General features: G+C 45.7%; 1 protein-coding gene across 1 annotated transcript in view; it reads right to left on the reverse strand.

The window, feature by feature from the left end:
* SCARB2 (scavenger receptor class B member 2) overlaps positions 1–17,029 on the reverse strand; it is a 70,762-nt gene that overhangs the window by 42,055 nt on the left and 11,678 nt on the right. The window contains exon 2 of the mRNA XM_045079894.1: positions 8,253–8,410. Coding sequence (XP_044935829.1) covers positions 8,253–8,410 — 158 coding nt within the window. The remainder of the gene's footprint in view (positions 1–8,252; positions 8,411–17,029) is intronic.

Below are 17,029 nucleotides of genomic sequence, written 5' to 3' on the forward strand. Positions count from 1 at the left end.
GCTTTAAGAAGAGCCTGCAGCTCCGGGCCAGCCGGGCCGAACAGCCACGTCAGAGAAGAAGTCAAGTCACAGAGTGGACAGGATGCCAAGGAAAAGATGGCAGAGCCACGGGAATGGCCCGAAGGCAAGGCAGGGTACTGTAGGGGCTCCGAACGGACGTGCCACTTGGGCATATCGATTATTTGCACTGAAAACAATCAAGGCCCAATCCACTCAGGAAGAAACTCTGACCTCCCGCTAACTGCCTAAATGAGTTTAGAGAGAGGACCTGCTCCAGAAGACAGCCATCACCACGGATTCACACTAGAATATGAACTAGGCAGGGCAGACAGGGAGAAATCAAGGCCTGTTTGATCAAAGTCTTCGATATCCCGTTGTTTCTGAGTGGCCATGTAAACCTTCCACCAAAAATTCACTTTTCTTCCTCTTTCTGCAAAGTGCTTTCCTTCCTTTGGAAGGCCCGGACTCCCCTCCTCTTCTTAGTTCAGGATGACACACGGACCTCACTTTGCCTCACTGTCTTCGGAATCTCAAGCTTACATGGATTTCTCAAGGGCATATAATTAAATTTGATTTTCTCCTATTAATCTTTGTCTCATGTCAATTTAATTCGTATACCAGCTAGAACAACCTTGAAGGGTAGAAGAATATTGTCCATCCCCAACAACGCGGAGTAGCACCTGTATTTAACTTTCTGTTATCACTGCCCAGTCAACCAAGGGAAAGACTGAAAAACCTAGAGCCCAAAGCAGAATGCTGAGGAAAACCTGGGGCGGGGGGGACAGTCATCAGGGAAAACACCACCTGCATTTGTTGGGGGTGTGCAAGAAACAGCTTCACTCCTGAAGATGGAAGTGGTCCCCCAACCTTGAAGTGTTCCCCAGACCCAACTGTCTCCTACGGGTTAAGTCAGCCAGGACTGCCATGTGCCTTCAAAAAACTGACAAGTACCCGGCCACCACCTTTTGTACAAGATAAGAAAGAGGAGAGGCGCAGGAGGCATCACTTTCTATTCTGCTTACTTTCAAGCAGTTAAAAATTAAGAACAAAAAACTAATTTATCTAAAGTCACTTCTGTTTCTATCCTGAGGAGGGTGGGGAATATGATATCAAGGAAGAGTCTGAGTCAGGTTTAGAGAAAGAGATAAGTATTCTCTTGTAATGAGCAATAACTATGACACTTCTAAATTTTCTATCATCTCTTTGGCATTTAAAAAAAAAAAAGTGTATACAGCTGGCCTTGGAGATAACTAAAGGACCAAAGGGCTAACAGGACAGAATTCAAAAGTTTAAACAAAGTTCCTACCTTTGCTAAATTGTAAGGAGATAATTAGATTCCTAAGAACTTCAATGTAAAACAAGAGAATTATAAGAAAATACACTTGAATCTCAAATCTTTGAAGGGAATAAGACTTTTAAAGCTCAGATATGGGGAGAATGGTCATTTTGTGTCATAACCAAATAATGAAATGACAGTTGATCTACATGACCAAGAAGGGAATGGATAAGTAAAGTGCTATAATATATTCCTTCTAGCTCCGGAAGATCATCAACATGAAAATGTATCTGTATAAAGGCTGAACCCAACACGTTGAGTTAACACATGCTTGACCGTTCTACCCTAAGGAAACGCCAGTCAACCAGACTGATTTAGGAGGTGGTTTTGCAGAAGCTGAATCGTTACCAGTAAGAATAGCGAAGACTGACTGGAACAAATGGGGAAGAATTCTTGGAGCCGGGCAGAAAGGACCGGGAGTGAATGAAAGTAAACTCTGGGATGACACACCCTGAGACCCCCCTCCCCGCCCCACTTATCATGCTCCTGCTGTCATTTAATGAACATGTAGCCCAAGAAGAGACATGATTCCTGAATGTACACACATGCTGAGAAAGGACGACACTCTCTTCTCCCCATATCCAATCAGCACATTCCACTCCGTGTATACACCTCACGACATCCTGATCCCTTGTCCTTAAATACGTGCAACCCAAGCCCTTTGGGGAGGCAGACTTGAGGCCTGGCCTCTCCTTGTCTCTTCGTTTGGATGCCTCTCCGATAAACGCCTTCCTTGTACATTCCTTGTCTGGGGGACTGGCTTTCCTGCACGCTGGGCATGTGAACTTGGGTTCAGTTACATGACAAAGACAGAACATGGAGAAACACCTATGATGTAATACGAAGTGAACAGAATATACATATAATGTATATAGACGTGCATATCATATATAGATATATTGTTTGATAACCACATAAAAGTCGAACTCACCCACGGAAAAATGACTGACAAGATACCCACTAGAATGTTAGCATTGGTTGTCTCTGAGACAGCGGAACCGTGGATAGTAGCAATTTGTCTTATCTTCCTTATTCCACTTTCAAGTTCATCTTTACTGCGTATATACGTTACTTTTATAATAATGTGAAACCCAATGAAAGAACGCTCTTTAAAATAAAGCCAGGGGGCCAGAAGGGGGAGCTCTCACACCTTACCAGCGTGTCCTCAGGGTGCAGCCCAGGACCACAACAGTTTCTCCTGCCCTTGGACAAGCTCAGCTAGTGAGAAAGAGAACACTTTCTCCTTGCCCAGGAACACGCTCACTGGATGACTAGAGGACCACAACTCAGCCAACAAGAAACCCTGAATTCTCATTTTTCCCACAGCCCTCCCAACTTCCTCCTTTTCTCTGGGAAGTAACGTTCTTCTCTTCTGATCTCCAGACTCGCCTATGGCTCCCTACGGCTGCATGTGCTGAACCGTAATTCCTCCGCTATTCCTGAGGAAAACCATTTTGTGGTAAAATAAGTGACTGTTCTACGTTTATGGTCAACAATATAAAATACAGTTTATACCTTTTAAAGGTAATGCTACACATGATATTATATATGTTGGTTACTTCATAATCCAGTACTGCTTAAGGGTCCATGAATAATAAAATGAATAATGAAATAATAAATGAATGAATAATAATGAAAAATAAAAATACACATATGAGATATTTGTCCCTCACATCTTTCCCTTTCCTATCAAGACAGTAACATGAGCCTAAAAAAGAACTTAATCCAAACCACAAAACTAGGAAACTCAAATGGGAGCTATTTTAAAAGGGTATTGTAAATTTAGCAAATATGTCTTAAAAATATGACCGTCGGTTGAAAGAGTCCTTGGACAAGTGGATTTTTCTCTTTAATTCTTGATAGGCTAAATAGTTGCCCCAAAAGAAAAAAAAAATCTGACAAAATGAAAAAAATCTCAAGAAGCTCACAGAAGCCAATGAAAATACCATAAATTGGATATTCGTTTTAGGCAAATGTATCAGTTAAGCGACAGAACCATGAGGCCAGTTTGGTTTGGGCTAACAGGCCCGTCCAGGGCTGCTCAGCCTACAGCTCCATACACATGTAAATAATGCCCTACATTCCTCAAACCGGACTGACGGGTTTTTAGGGTGGAACCACCATCATCTTTTTCCAGAAACAGGAATATCCTGAACTTAACAGTGTGTGAAAATTTGAGGAAACGTGCCACGATAAATCATTTTGTCAAATTAATCAGGCCCCCTGCAGCTCCGCGTGCGGTGGCCTTTTCCCCTTCTCAGAGATTTCCCACCACCAAGACCAGCCCACACCGACCAGCGACCAGCGGGAGGCCCGCAGGCCCTCCCCTTCCCTTGCCCCAGGCCCCTGTGGACCCAGTCATATCAGCTGACTCAGCTGGTAGGGAGCCCATGGAACCCCCCAAGCACTGGGGCAGGAGGTACTGGAATGTTCTGTCTGTGGAAATAATAGCATCATTAAAGCCTGAGTGATCCACTAGATCAGATCCACTAGATGACTGCAGAGGGCTCACTAGAAGGGCCGCAATTGTCGCTAAAAAGTCACGTTTTTCTACAAACTCCAGCTCAGGACCCACTTGCCCCTGCCAGAAACGCTGGGTGGTCCATACGTACCATGCATGTGAGCGGCTGCTCTGAACAAAGGCGTTCATTTTCAAGACCCTGTTCCTCTCCTGCACCCATGTTTGGCCCCGGGGTTCCCTAAGTCTGTAGCTCCAGCCGCGCTACCCGCGCTCTGTGGATTTCAACCACTCCTTCTCCTGTGTCCCTGTGCATTTAAGCCACCGCTGAGGATGTTTCATTCACTTGTTTCAAAATATTCACCAGCCACTGGATGTCCCAGGATGAAAGACTTGACTTCTGCCCCTCCTGGAGCTTTCCACGGATGGGGAAGAAAGATTCATAACTGACTGTTAAAATGCCTCTAGTCCGTTTGTAACAGACACTCATACCAGGGAGAGCTTGTCCAAAGTCAGGGAAAGATTCAGGCAGAGGCACCATTTGAGCAGAGAAAGGCAGTGGTGAATTCATTCTTTTTTTCTTTTTTTAAAGAGTTTATTTATTTATTTGTCAGAGAGTGCACAGGTGCACGCCAAAGGTGGGGAGCAGCCGCAGAGGGGGAAGCAGGCGCCCCTCTGAACAGGGAGCCGGATGCCAGCGGGACACGATCCCAGAACCCTGGCATCAAGACCCAGCTGAAGGCAGACCCAACCGACTGAGCCACCAGGCGTCCTGGTGAATTCATTCCTGCCTGAGGGACCAGCACGTAAGGGCAGAGTCCTGCGTCTGAGGACCAACAGCCCACGGGAACACAGCTGAACTGCGCTGTCCCACACGGCGGCCACCAGCTCCACGTGGCTGCGTCACACACTTGAAACCCGGCTGGTCCAAAATGAGATGTGTTATGGATTTCAAAGACTCAGTATTTAAAAAAAAAAAAAAAAAAAAGGGATGTAAAGTACTTCCTTAATAATTCTGGATAGTAATTACATGTCAAAACGACATTCTTTGGGATGGTAGTGAGGTAAATAAAATATTAAAATTAATTTCACCTTTTTAAAATGGGACACCTAGAACATTTTCAACTACGTATGTGGCTTATCGTACATTTCTGTTGGATAGCTCTGGTCAGAGTATCAAAGCCTAGGTTGAGAGTACCAAAAAAATAACTTGAAATTAAAATAAAACAAAGAAGCTAGACATCGGAAAGGAGCCAGATTGCTCAGGCTTGGAATATCACAGAGGAAGAGTCACTAGAGCCCTGAGCAGGGAAGGGAAGGAAGCGTCAGATCTCCCTTCGGGGAATCGTTCTGGCAGCGGAACAGAAGAGAAACCAAGGCAGGGAGAAAAACCGGAGGAAGGGAATACGAGGCAATCACTGAGTAACCTACCCGCTTTTCCAAAAAACTGAATCTGCTCTCAGGTCTTTAATCTGTGCCACTGCCCATTGGCCCCCGGGGCAGTCCCCTTTCTCAGATAAGGTTTTTACATACAGAGACTAAAATACTCAGGACTACAAAGAAAACTGATTACCAAAATACAGGTATCATTTAAAAAACCTGTGATATGGTAATTACATGCTTCCATACTGACACTTTAAATTAGATGTAGTCATAAGTCTAAATATTACTGTAATTTTGAAGTATTTCTGAGAATGCACAGTATCTTGAGCAACAGCTATCATGAGACACACAGTATCTGTTTCCGCTGGTGATGAAGCCACGGGTCGGGCTCACATCGCTGTGGTTTGCTGCCTACATTTATACTCAAAGGACATTCTAAATTTTAGTGAGTGGTTATTGAAGACAAATCATAATTTTTTCCCCACCTAAGTCACATACCACTTTCTCTTTTTTTTTTTAGATTTTATTTATTTATTTGACAGATAGAGATCACAAGTAGGCAGAGAGGCGGGGTGGGGGGGGGCAGGCTCCCTGCCGAGCAGAGAGCCCATGTGGGGCTCGATCCCAGGACCCTGAGATCATGACCTGAGCTGAAGGCAGAGGCTTTAACCCACGCACCCCACAGACCACTTTCAGTTCTAACCACGGACCCCTTAGGGACCTGTGGATCCCGGGTTAACAAGCCCTAGCAAGATGTTCCTGGGCTTTTGTTAGGAGTAAGTCTTGGCCCATCTAAAAGGGGAAATGGTGGGAGTTGGGTAACAGACACTGCTTTACTTCTAGGACTTATCTATCCCCGTAACCACATCTACAACAGCACATTAGATCAGCAGACCCAACGGCCTGGAAGACATTTTAATGGAATATTGGTATTTTTCTGGGTTATGATTGGAGTACATCTCTTTTTCTCAGATGAAGATCTGGACCATAGGAACAGGTCCAGGAGCCCCCGAAGGCAAATGTTTTTCTTAGTTCTCAGGTGACTTCATTATTACATAGAGGCAGTCTCGCTCTGCCCAAAAAAATTTAGTGAAAAAACAAGAAGAGCAAAAAGACAAATATTGAACGGTTCCATTCATACATGGTACGTAAGGCAGTCCAAGGCACAGAAACAGAGGAGAATGGTGGCTACTGGGAGCTCGCGGGTGGGGGAGGGGAGTCGCTTAATGGTTACAGTTTCAGAGGTTGCAGGACGAAAAAGTTCTAGAGATTTCTTGAACAACAATGTAAAAACACACTTAACACTACTGACCTGTACACTTAAAAATGGTTACGCATTTTATATTGCTTTCTTTTAATCGCAATAGAAAATGGTTAAAATTGCAAAACGGGAAAACAGCTAAACAGGACATTCAGATCCTAATTCTAGTTCAACTTCTAATTATCCCTCAGCAGCCACAAACACAGCCACAAACACAGACCAGCTCTACCTAGTGCATAGTTTTGGAGGCATTAAACCCATACAGAACTTTGCTTTTAGGAGTGAAGACCCAAGTATTTATTTAAAATTCCTTTATATGGCAGCAGGGTTCATCTTTACAAATCTGGATATTGGTTTATACAGACTAAAACGGTCCGCTAAGATGAGTAATAATACCAAACACTTAATTAGCACTAAGTATGTGCTAGGCATTAATCTAAGCACTTCTTAAATATTGACTCGTTGGCTCATTTAGTCCCTATAACAATCCTGTCCTATTATTATCTCCAGTAAGGAAACAGAGGCACAAAAAATAGTCAGTGGTTGAAGTAAGATTCAAACAGGTAATTCAACTCCAGAGCTAGACCGGGAACACCCGAGGCAGGGACAGGGATGATCTTTTTTTTCTTTATGTATGTATTGATTCGTGAGAGTGTGTGGGTGCACACGCATATGTGGCAGGAAGAGGCAGGGGACAGGGAAAGGACCCCCCCACTGAGCACCGACCTTGACTCGGGGCTCAATCTCACCACCCTGAGCTCATGACCTGAGCTGAAACCAAGAGTTGGGCTGCTTAACTGAGTGAGCCACCCAGGTGCCCCGTGGGACCAAGATTTTTATCTCTGAATTCTTGCTAGGGAACAATGCTAATTTATAATGTGCATTAGTCAGCAACCATTTATTGAGCAACAGATTATGACAGAATTCTGAGGCATTTTTGCCATTTAGCAGTTCTGTACAAAAAAAAAAAAATTCTTGCTGTGTGCTTCTTCTACCATTGTTGGGTTTATTTTATTTTATTTTATTTTTTTAAAGTAATCACTACACCCAACTTGGGGCTTGAACTTAACCCTGAGATCAGGAGTTGCACGTTCCTCCAATGGAGCCAGCCAGGCTCCCTGCCTCTAACTTTTCTTAAACTTGGTAAGGAGAAATTTTGTTGGAAAGGTTATGGGGGTGGGGGTGGGGGGCTGGGTATGGCAACCATTGGGAAACTGCTCTGACCAGAAGATGCCCCGAGCACTTCCCTCTACTAATCTTCTAGAAAATGATTAAAGTGATTCCCCTATCTCCCCCGTGTTCAGAATTGGTCATCCCTGCCAGAGGCTCTAACCTGCCCTGCCACTTGGTTATCTCTCATGCCCAAGAGGGGTGGGAGAGGAGTGAGCGGGAGACAGAAAGGCCTGTCTTTGACAAACAACGAATCCTAGGACCTGGTCTAAAATGGTATGTGGGGGACGGAAAGAGAGGAAGGCCTAAAAGTCATCAAAGAGAATCAAGGGGTAACCTTAAAAGGGTTGCGGGCAGGGAAAAGCTCTTCATGGTTCAATAACCACTTTCTCCTCGAACTCGGGAGGAGGCAGCTGCATTCCTAAACCTAACAGGTTGAGACTGGCCCTAGTTCACAAAGCCTTTCTCTGTCAAGGTGTCACAGGCGTGTGCCCAACACCAGCAACATTTCAGACAGATGTCACCAAACCTGTGTTCCCCATGCAGCACACAAAGGACTCTCGTGGGAAGAGAAGTGGACTCCGCCCCCAGTGGGGTCACTCCGTATTTCCGGCTGGTCCGGCAGGGATGTGGTCAGGACTCACCTGTAGGTATACGGCCCCACTTCTTCTAACCGAGGGATCTCCCCTCTGAGGATCTCCTCTGGATTGGTGACGTTGAAGAAATAGAACTGGGCATAGACAGGCAGAGGGGGCTTCTTCCAGGAGTCAAAAGTCTCGGAACCATTTCTTAACACAATATTCTAGGGGAGAAAACCAAAAGGAGATTGTGTGAGGCAGTTGGCTTTGAACAAAGAGGCAGAGAGAGGGACGCTCCCTGCTCTGACCTCCTGGCTCACTTACTGTTCCCACAGGCATTCAACTGCGGTCCTTTGGGAGGAAGGCCGTGCCTCGGGTCAATAGGAAGCCCACAGCCCTATTAAGCCATAAAAGGTCTTCAATAACTACTTGTAGTAAAGGAAAGATGGTAGCCATAGCTCATGGGTACAAATGGTGTTACCAAAACCAAGGTCATAGATTGAACACCCAAAAAGCCCTATTGACTTTGTCATGGAGATTCCACGGATGGTACAGCTGCAGAGGAAAGTCGAGAAGCACTGCACACTCCTAGCTTGCCCGGCTGGTAGAACAACAAGGTGATGGGCCCAAGATGGCTGGATTCGGTCCTTCCATGAGAGGTAGAACTACACCCATTCCTACCATCTCCACCAGCAGGGGGTTCACAGGAATTTTTTTCATTCAGTCCCTAATAAAACCATAACGTAGAAATGCCTATCCCTGTCTTAAAAGATGAGGAAGCTGAGCCTTACTGATGTGAGGTGCTTGCGGTCTGTTATCGACAATCCTTCCTTCATTTCCTATCTTTACTGCGTGTTACGGGTCCCCTCCCAAACTCAGATCTTGAAACCCTAATGCCTAGTACTTCAGAATGTGACCGTATTTGGAGGCAGAGTCTTTAAAGAGAAACCCGAGGGTCAGTGGGGTCATTCAGGTGGGCTGTAATCCAGTATGATTGATGTCCTTTAAGAAGGAGAGCTTAGGGCTAAATACACACAAAGGAAAGACCATGTGGAGACACAAGAAGAAGACACAGCACTGGCGAGCCAAGGAGAGAGGCCTCAGAAGACATCCCCCTGGATGAAACCCTCATCTCAAGACTGTCAGTATCCGAAACCATGAGACGATGAACTTCCTTCGTTCAAGTCTGTGGTATTTGTTACAGCAGCCCTAACAAACCCATACATCTTGGTCCCCCATGGGAGGAGTATTCTCCACCCTGCTGACTTCAGCCTTGGCCAAGCGACTTGATCTGACCAATGAAATGTGGGTGGGATGGCGGTGCCCCCATCTGGGGCTCAGGCCTTAGTAGGCTGGGGTTTCCACCAATCGGCCGTCGCCAAGAGAAGAGCACACGTCGGATGGCTGTGGATCTTTCAGCCAAGGCCCTAAAACGGTGATGTGTGGACCAGACATGAAGCTCATGGAGGCCAGTCCAGCTCAATGTGCAGCCCCCTGCACACCACGAGTGCGAAACAAATGTCACTGTTATAAGACACCAAGACCTGGAGATTGTGTGTTACGCAGCATTGCAACGGAGGCCTGATTAACACAGCACTCCAGGTTAAGAGACCGAAACTTACTATGTAGTAGTCCCAACCGTCCTCAACAGACGGGAAAAATCCTCATTTTTTAGGGTATTGAAGTACACAAGAAAAAGAGACAGACTGAGAATAGACAACCCAAAGGATGAACAGTCATTAACTCTGGAGTATTGGGAATCTGGACCATTGTTATTTCCTACTTGGTGAATTTCAGTACTCTCCAACTTTTTACAACCAATGAAGAAACAGACATTTAAAACATTTTCAGAAGAAAATCGAAAGAGGAAAATAATTTTAAAAAGAAAATCGAAAGAGGAAAATGGATTTGACTGGTATGGACGATACAAGGCCAGTGGTGAAACAGTGAGACTAGATGGTAAGAGAAGCATGCACTGAGGTCACCTGGAGTCGTGAGGCTCCGAGTGACAACAGACAACGGGACCAGCCTCAAAACATGTCCGATAGATACCACACGCTACCATGTACTGTGACACAGCCCAGGACAGAATGTCCCATTTTAACAGTCTAGGCCTCCGACTTATCAGAAGGAATGATACGGCTCTATTATTAAATAGAAAATCTTTGTAGCCAAGAACAAAGTGGCTCTGGGATGGGCAGATGCAGAGAACCCAAGCTCGCTGAAGTCAAGCTAGTGGTCTGGGTGGGGGCTGGATATAAACTACATCCCTGAGTCGGCCATGCCCTAGAACTGGGGATTATTTGTGGTTCGGCTTCTGCTCAAAATGTCCAATGGTCAGATTTCTCTTCAAACCACACATTATTGAAATAGTTTGGTGTTTACTATCATTAGTGATTTTCTCAAATAAGATCAGATTGACAAGACAGAAAAATTCAAAGACAAACCATGAAACTCCTTTCCTCCAATCTTCCTTCCACATTCAGCTCAGCCTTTCCTGGGTGAAGTCCTCCCCACATGCCCGGCATGCCTGGGTCTTCCTCTGCCCAGCCCCGGAGCAGCTGAATCACCAACTTGAGGCAGGCTTTTCTAGAAGCTGGTGGTCTTTTATCTCCTCTCCTATCTCAGTTACCTGGAGAGGAGCTGGAGAGAGTCACGCTGAGAACCAGAGAACCGCAGAACTGCAAAGGTCCTGAGGTTGGCAAGATGGAACTCCGGGGCTCCAGAAGGGTAAGGGGGTGTGGGTGAAGGTCGGCGCTGGGGCTGGAATCCTGTGCGGCTCTTCTCTACCCTCCGACGCTATTTCTGCATATAATAGTTATTTTAAAATGGGTAAAAATATACTACACTTTTTTTTTACTTTTTAAAACTTTATTTCAACATAACTATGCTTGCAGAAATGCACTCATACTGATAATATATGACTCATAATAGAATGCAATTTAAGTTTAACTTCTCCTACATGATTTAGACCAAAAACCTGGTACATGGTTTAAATTATACTATACATCTTAGCGATACAAGTTGTATGGTAGAGATTCTCCACCAAAGTATATACATGTTAGCCTCCAGAAATACCCTAGTAACATGAACTTAACCTACCTAAAACTGATATGTTAACTATGAGAAATATAATACATAAATTATAATTCATCTTCTAGAGGACTTTGAAGGTCCAAAGATATTTTTTAAGTTGTCTGACTTCATTAAAATAAGGAGCTCTTTTTCTTGTCCATAAATTTCCAGAATGGGGCAAGGCAATGACATCCTCTCCCATGAATGCCTTGGGTATCCCTCTTCCACTGGATGCACCACGCCTTCTTTTGAACCCAATAACACATTACATTGGGATTTCTTGGGGAAAAAGTGGTCAGGATCAAAAACACCTGATAAAAATCAAAGTTAATGGGGATCAACATGAAGCAGCCCAAATCTGCGACCAAAAATGAGGACAGTGCATCTACTCAGTATGGAACTGAATGAGGTTAACCATTGGCTTTTTCAAAAAGAAGGCGATAACCCAAAAGACCCAAAGAAAGGGTCTTTTTTTTCCCTTTGATCTTCCCCACAGTGTCTAGAACAATGCAGTTCTTGGACAAATATCTATTCAATCAACAAAACAGAGTACTGGAATACTTGATCACAGGATGCCTGGAGGGCTCAGCGGGTCAAGCGTCTGCCTTCGGCTCAGGTCATGATTGCTGGGTCCTGGGATGGAGCCCCGGGTCAGGCTGCCTGCTCAGCGGGGACCCTGCTTCTCTGTCTCCCTTTGCCCCTCCTCCTGCTTGTGCCCTCTCTCGCTCTCTGACAAATAAATAAATAAAATATTTTTAAAAGGAGAGAGAGAGAGGGAACAATTAAATACTAGCTTCCACCGACTTTGCTTATAAGATGCTGGACAAGAAGAACTTTTTTCTCTTTCTTTCTTTCTTCCTTTCAGAGAGAGAGAGCAAGCATGAGAGTGCCAGGCTTTACACCCAGCGTGGAGCCCAACACAGGGGCCGATCCCACCACCCTGAGATCATGACCTGAGCTGAAATCAAGAGGCGGCCACTTCCACCACCTGGCCACTACGGCGCCATGAGGAGTAGTTGACAGGAGGCCATCAGAGAGGTGCCAAAGAAAGGCATGGATGGTCACATGCGAAGTCACAGTGCCAGATCTTACAAGAGCAGATCCCAAGCCACAAAGCCAAGGGAGCTTTAAAGAGTACCCAGAGCAGGTGTCTGCTCCCTGGACATTTTAGTTATGTTCAGATACGGGAAAGTAATACTTTCATTATAATCACATAAACCTGGGAAATCTAGCACCTGTCAGTTTGTGCATCTTATCAGTAAACCAGAACCCTAAAGAGCTAAGAGCAGCAGCTCCTTTCGTGGATGGAAAAAAATCCATGTCCCTCCATGACCCTCTTCCTAACAACTATCTGAAGCAGTGCTAGACCCTTGGTTTTCCTGCAAAATATAGAACTATGAATGCGAATCATCAAAACACTGCATACTTGCTAGGCATGATCAGAGATGACCCATTCCAAAAGCACGCCCCCTACTACCCACACAGGCAAGTAATTCCGCAATATAAGGTAGCATGTGACAGCTGGTCAGTGAGGCTGCCAGAAAAGGCTCTCAACCGTGCTTAGAGAAGAGACTCTAAGAACTGAGACGGAGAACGGCAGTCCTTACAGTGGGCCAGGGAGAATGCATAAAAACTTAGCAAAGAGAGGAAGGTCACGTGGGTGGACACCTTACGGACAGCCGGGGTTGGTTCCACTATCCTCTCTGTCCTGGCAGAGTGGGCCCTTCCTGCCTGCCTGTTCCGTGTCCGTCTCTCTCGGAACCCTCGGCTTAACTGGAAAGATAGTGGGTGTAGAGAAGGAGACAATAAAACATACAGAGATGGGACAGCAGTGGGTGTGACTGTGTATTCACTTAGACAGAAAGGTTCGGGTCACAGGAGCCTAGATTTCATCTGACAGGAAGAGGGGAGCCATGGGAGGTTTGGAGCTGCAGAGTTTTATCAAGAGCCGGGCACTATACTGCCCTTTATCTCATGTAATTCCCTGAATGGCCTAAAACATGAAAATCATTTTCCCTGTTTTACGCTTCGAGACACCAAAGCTCCAAGGTTAGGAGAATGCCTAAGGTTTGCAAGGTGGAGTCAGCCTCCCACCCGGACTCACTCCAAACCTGAGCTCCTGGCGATGCTGAATTTTACCAGAGCCCCACATTCCTGGAAAACGGTAAACAGTTCAGGAACCTCCACCCCCTTCTGTGTTCCAGGAAATGGCTTACTGCAAAAAAATTCCCCTATAACTGGGATAAGGTTCCCCCCATTGTTTATCCTTCCTTTACCTGACCAGGCCAGATGCAGACCCTCCACACTCCCATTTTTTTTTCCCTCCTAACTAATGAGTTGAACCATATATTCCCACCGATCGATGGGAACAAGATGCCTGTTAATGTACAACATGGTGACTATAGTTAATAACTCTTTCTGGTATACCTGAAATTTGCTGAGAGAATAGATCTTAGGTGTTCTCACCCCCCACCCCCAACACACACACACACACACACACACAGACACAGGCAACTATGGAGGAGATGGATATGTTAATTAGTATGATTATAATAATCATTCCACAGTGTAGATGTTATTCAAAACGTCAGGCTGTAGACCTTAAATGTATACAGTTTAAAAACATGTTTTAATTTAAGTATAGTTGATAAACAACGTTACAATTACTTTCAGGTGTACAACATAGTGAGTCAGTAAATTGTACATAATACTGCGCCCGCCACACGTGTGGCTACCATCTGCCACCCTCCAGTATCCGTACAGTACCATGGACTAGATTCCCTATCTTGTGCCTTTTGTTTCCTGATTTACTCATTCCAGAACAGGAAGCCTGTATTTCTCACTCCCCTCCACTGACTTTGTTTTCCAGGACCATACATGAAAGTGAACTCAAAATAGATGAAAGACCTTAAATGTGAGACCTAACATCATAAAAATCCTAGAAGAGAGACAGGCAGTAATTTCTCTGACATTAGCCAAAGCACCATTTTTCTTGGTAAGTCTCCTCGGGCAGCGAAGGAAACCACCAATAAAACAAAAAAGGCAATCTCCTGAAGAGGAGAAAATATTTGCAAATGATATATCTGATAGGGGGTTACTATCCAAAATACACAAAGAACTTACACAGCTCAACACCAAATATATATAATTTGTATTTGTCAATCACACCTCAACAAGGTGGAAAAAAAAATGCTCATTAGCCAAACTCTGGTTAAGTTTCTCTCCTTCTCAGTCTTGTTTACTCTCCCTCGTTGCCAGCAAAACTGGCTCCAGGAGGTCACTCTGTCAGTGTTCTCCCTACGGTACGTTCCCTGCTTCCTACTGCACTAGACCTTTCAAATGGTCTCTCCTCACCTAGGCTGGATTTTTTACTTGAAGCTCCTAACTTCTGTGCCACATTGCCTATTTTGAGTCAACACAGGCAGGAGAGACGTGTTTTAAAAGGTTAAGCGGGTCCAAGTGGGAAGGAGGGGTTGGCTAGGAGAATAGTAAGGATGAAATGAGGTTTGCGCAGAGTGCTTATCTCAGGCCACACCCAAACGCTCAATGAATGGTAACTGTGATCTTGATTATTGCCACCTTCAGGGTGGGGATCAAAGTTCTCGGTTTAAAGGAAACAAGGAGGGGCACTGGGTGGCTCAGTGGGTTAAGCTCTGCTTTCGGCTCGGGTCATGGTCCCAGGGTCCTGGGATCAAGCCCCGCATCGGGCTCTCTGCTCAGCGGGGGGCCTGCTTTCCTTCCTCTCTCTGCCTGCCTCTCTGCCTACTTGTGATCTGTCAAATAAATAAATAAAATCTTTAAAAAAAAAATAAAGGAAACAAGGAATCATGTCCATTGCACGGTTGACAGTCCAGCAAATGTTAAACGATAAAAGACAAAAGAGACCACACAGGAAGTCTTTAGTCATGATCCTGTCTTATAGCTCCGTCTGTAATTCAGTTTAGGTTGAGACAACGAGGAATTAGCATAAAATCAGAAATAACCAAAATGTCAAACAGAAAAGAATGATTTAGTAAATATGATAACTCACAGGCTGGAGGAGAAAGCAACCATTAAAATGATAAAGACTACACGGAAATAAGGAACGTGTTCATGATCTTTGTCAAATGGAGAAAGACCGTGTAGAATATATATGCATGTGCACAAGACTGGCAGATAAAAGGCAAACATGAAAATATGGAGGGGGGGTTAAATCCAGATAATTTAAAAATGTCAGTGTTTTAGTTGCCATCAACACCTCTAAGCCTCTACGCTAACCATCCAATCACACGTCTCTCTGGGACAGGACCAGGAGGGGTCTTCTGTTCTCCAAGTTTTCCACATCGTTAGGATTCTTTTTTTTCTTACAGCAGAAATAAATTCCTTCTGGAAGCTGAAAAAATAATCATGCCCTTATTTTCTTTTTTAAGTGAAAATCAAAGACAGAAACTCGGATTCTATAAAATGTCATTAGTGGGGCCTGAGGGAAAGGAGAGGGAGTGGGCCCCCAGAGAACCCGCTTCATCTGGGCTTTTCCTCGGTCCTTGCAAAACAAAGGCGAGGCTGATGCCGGGCCAGCTGCGGCCGCTGTCCCACAAAAGCTCCAGGAGCCGCCATCCCCCACCCCGGGTTCCGCCTCCCCAGTATTTCTCCCCCCACCCCACGGGCCCGGAACGCGGACTGAGCGCGCTGCCTTCCTTGCTAACTCCTCCCGACAAGCGTCCCAGTCTGCGAAGAATTTCAGAGTCAGAAAGGACCCGCAGTCTCATTTACCGAAAGAAAACCGCCTCAGAATTACGAATCTCGAAAGAGCCAGCAAGTGTGAGTGCACAGATGGCTTAACTGCTCGGCTCGAGGTGATTTCCTCTGGTTTGCGTCCAGCTCTTAGGCCATGAACATCCAAAGACAAGAAGCATTTCCAGAAAGGAGGGCTAAATCCTCCCTGGAAGGGAGGGTAAAGCTGCCTGGTTTTACAAAAGTCTGATGTGAACTTCTTCCTCCGGATCTCAAGGCGACCAGGGCAGTTTGGGGATAGAAACGAACATGGAGCGTCCTTAACCGAACAGAGCAAACGCACAGCCCAACGACAGACGCGATCCGTGACAGCCTGCCAGAGCCACACGGGGAACAGGTTCCCGTAGGACCTGGGGCTCTCCTCGCCATCTGCCTCCGGCCTCCACCCCCATGCCACCCCCCCCCACACACCCGCAACCCCTGTCAGTGGAGTCAACACCCAGACACGCCTCGCTCCTTCCTCCACCCAAGTCTTGCCCTCCCGAGCGTTGGCCTTTCCTGCACAGTTAATGTGTCTCCTCTGCTCCGCGCCACGATGCTCCGTGTTTGTCGAGTCCCAGAACGGACCGCATGTCGGGTGTGTACACACAGCAAGTGCAGATGGAGAAAGGGAATGAAAGAACAGAGGGTAGCTCATAAATACAGTGACCTCCTTATTTTTTTTTAAGATTTTATTTATTTATTTGACAAACAGAGACCACAAGTAGGCAGAGAGGCAAGAGGAGAGAGGCAGGGAAGCAGGCTCCCCGCTGAGCAGAAAGCCCCATGCGGGGCTCGATCCCAGGACCCTGGAATCATGACCTGTGCTGAAAGCAGAGGATTTAACCAACCGAGCCACCCAGGCGTCCCCGACCTCCTTATTTTTATGTCCTTCCTCTGACATTCACCTCCGGCACCCTTACGACCAGGGTCAGCTCCTACTTCCAGAGTCTCTAGGTGACGGGGATTGGGCTAGGGCGTTGGGCCATCATCTCCAAGCCTGACGCGGACCTTGC

Source organism: Mustela putorius, unplaced genomic scaffold (assembly GCF_011764305.1).
Source record: "Mustela putorius furo isolate JIRA1106 unplaced genomic scaffold, ASM1176430v1.1 tig00000430_pilon_pilon_pilon, whole genome shotgun sequence".
Classification (NCBI taxonomy): Eukaryota; Metazoa; Chordata; class Mammalia; order Carnivora; family Mustelidae; genus Mustela; species Mustela putorius.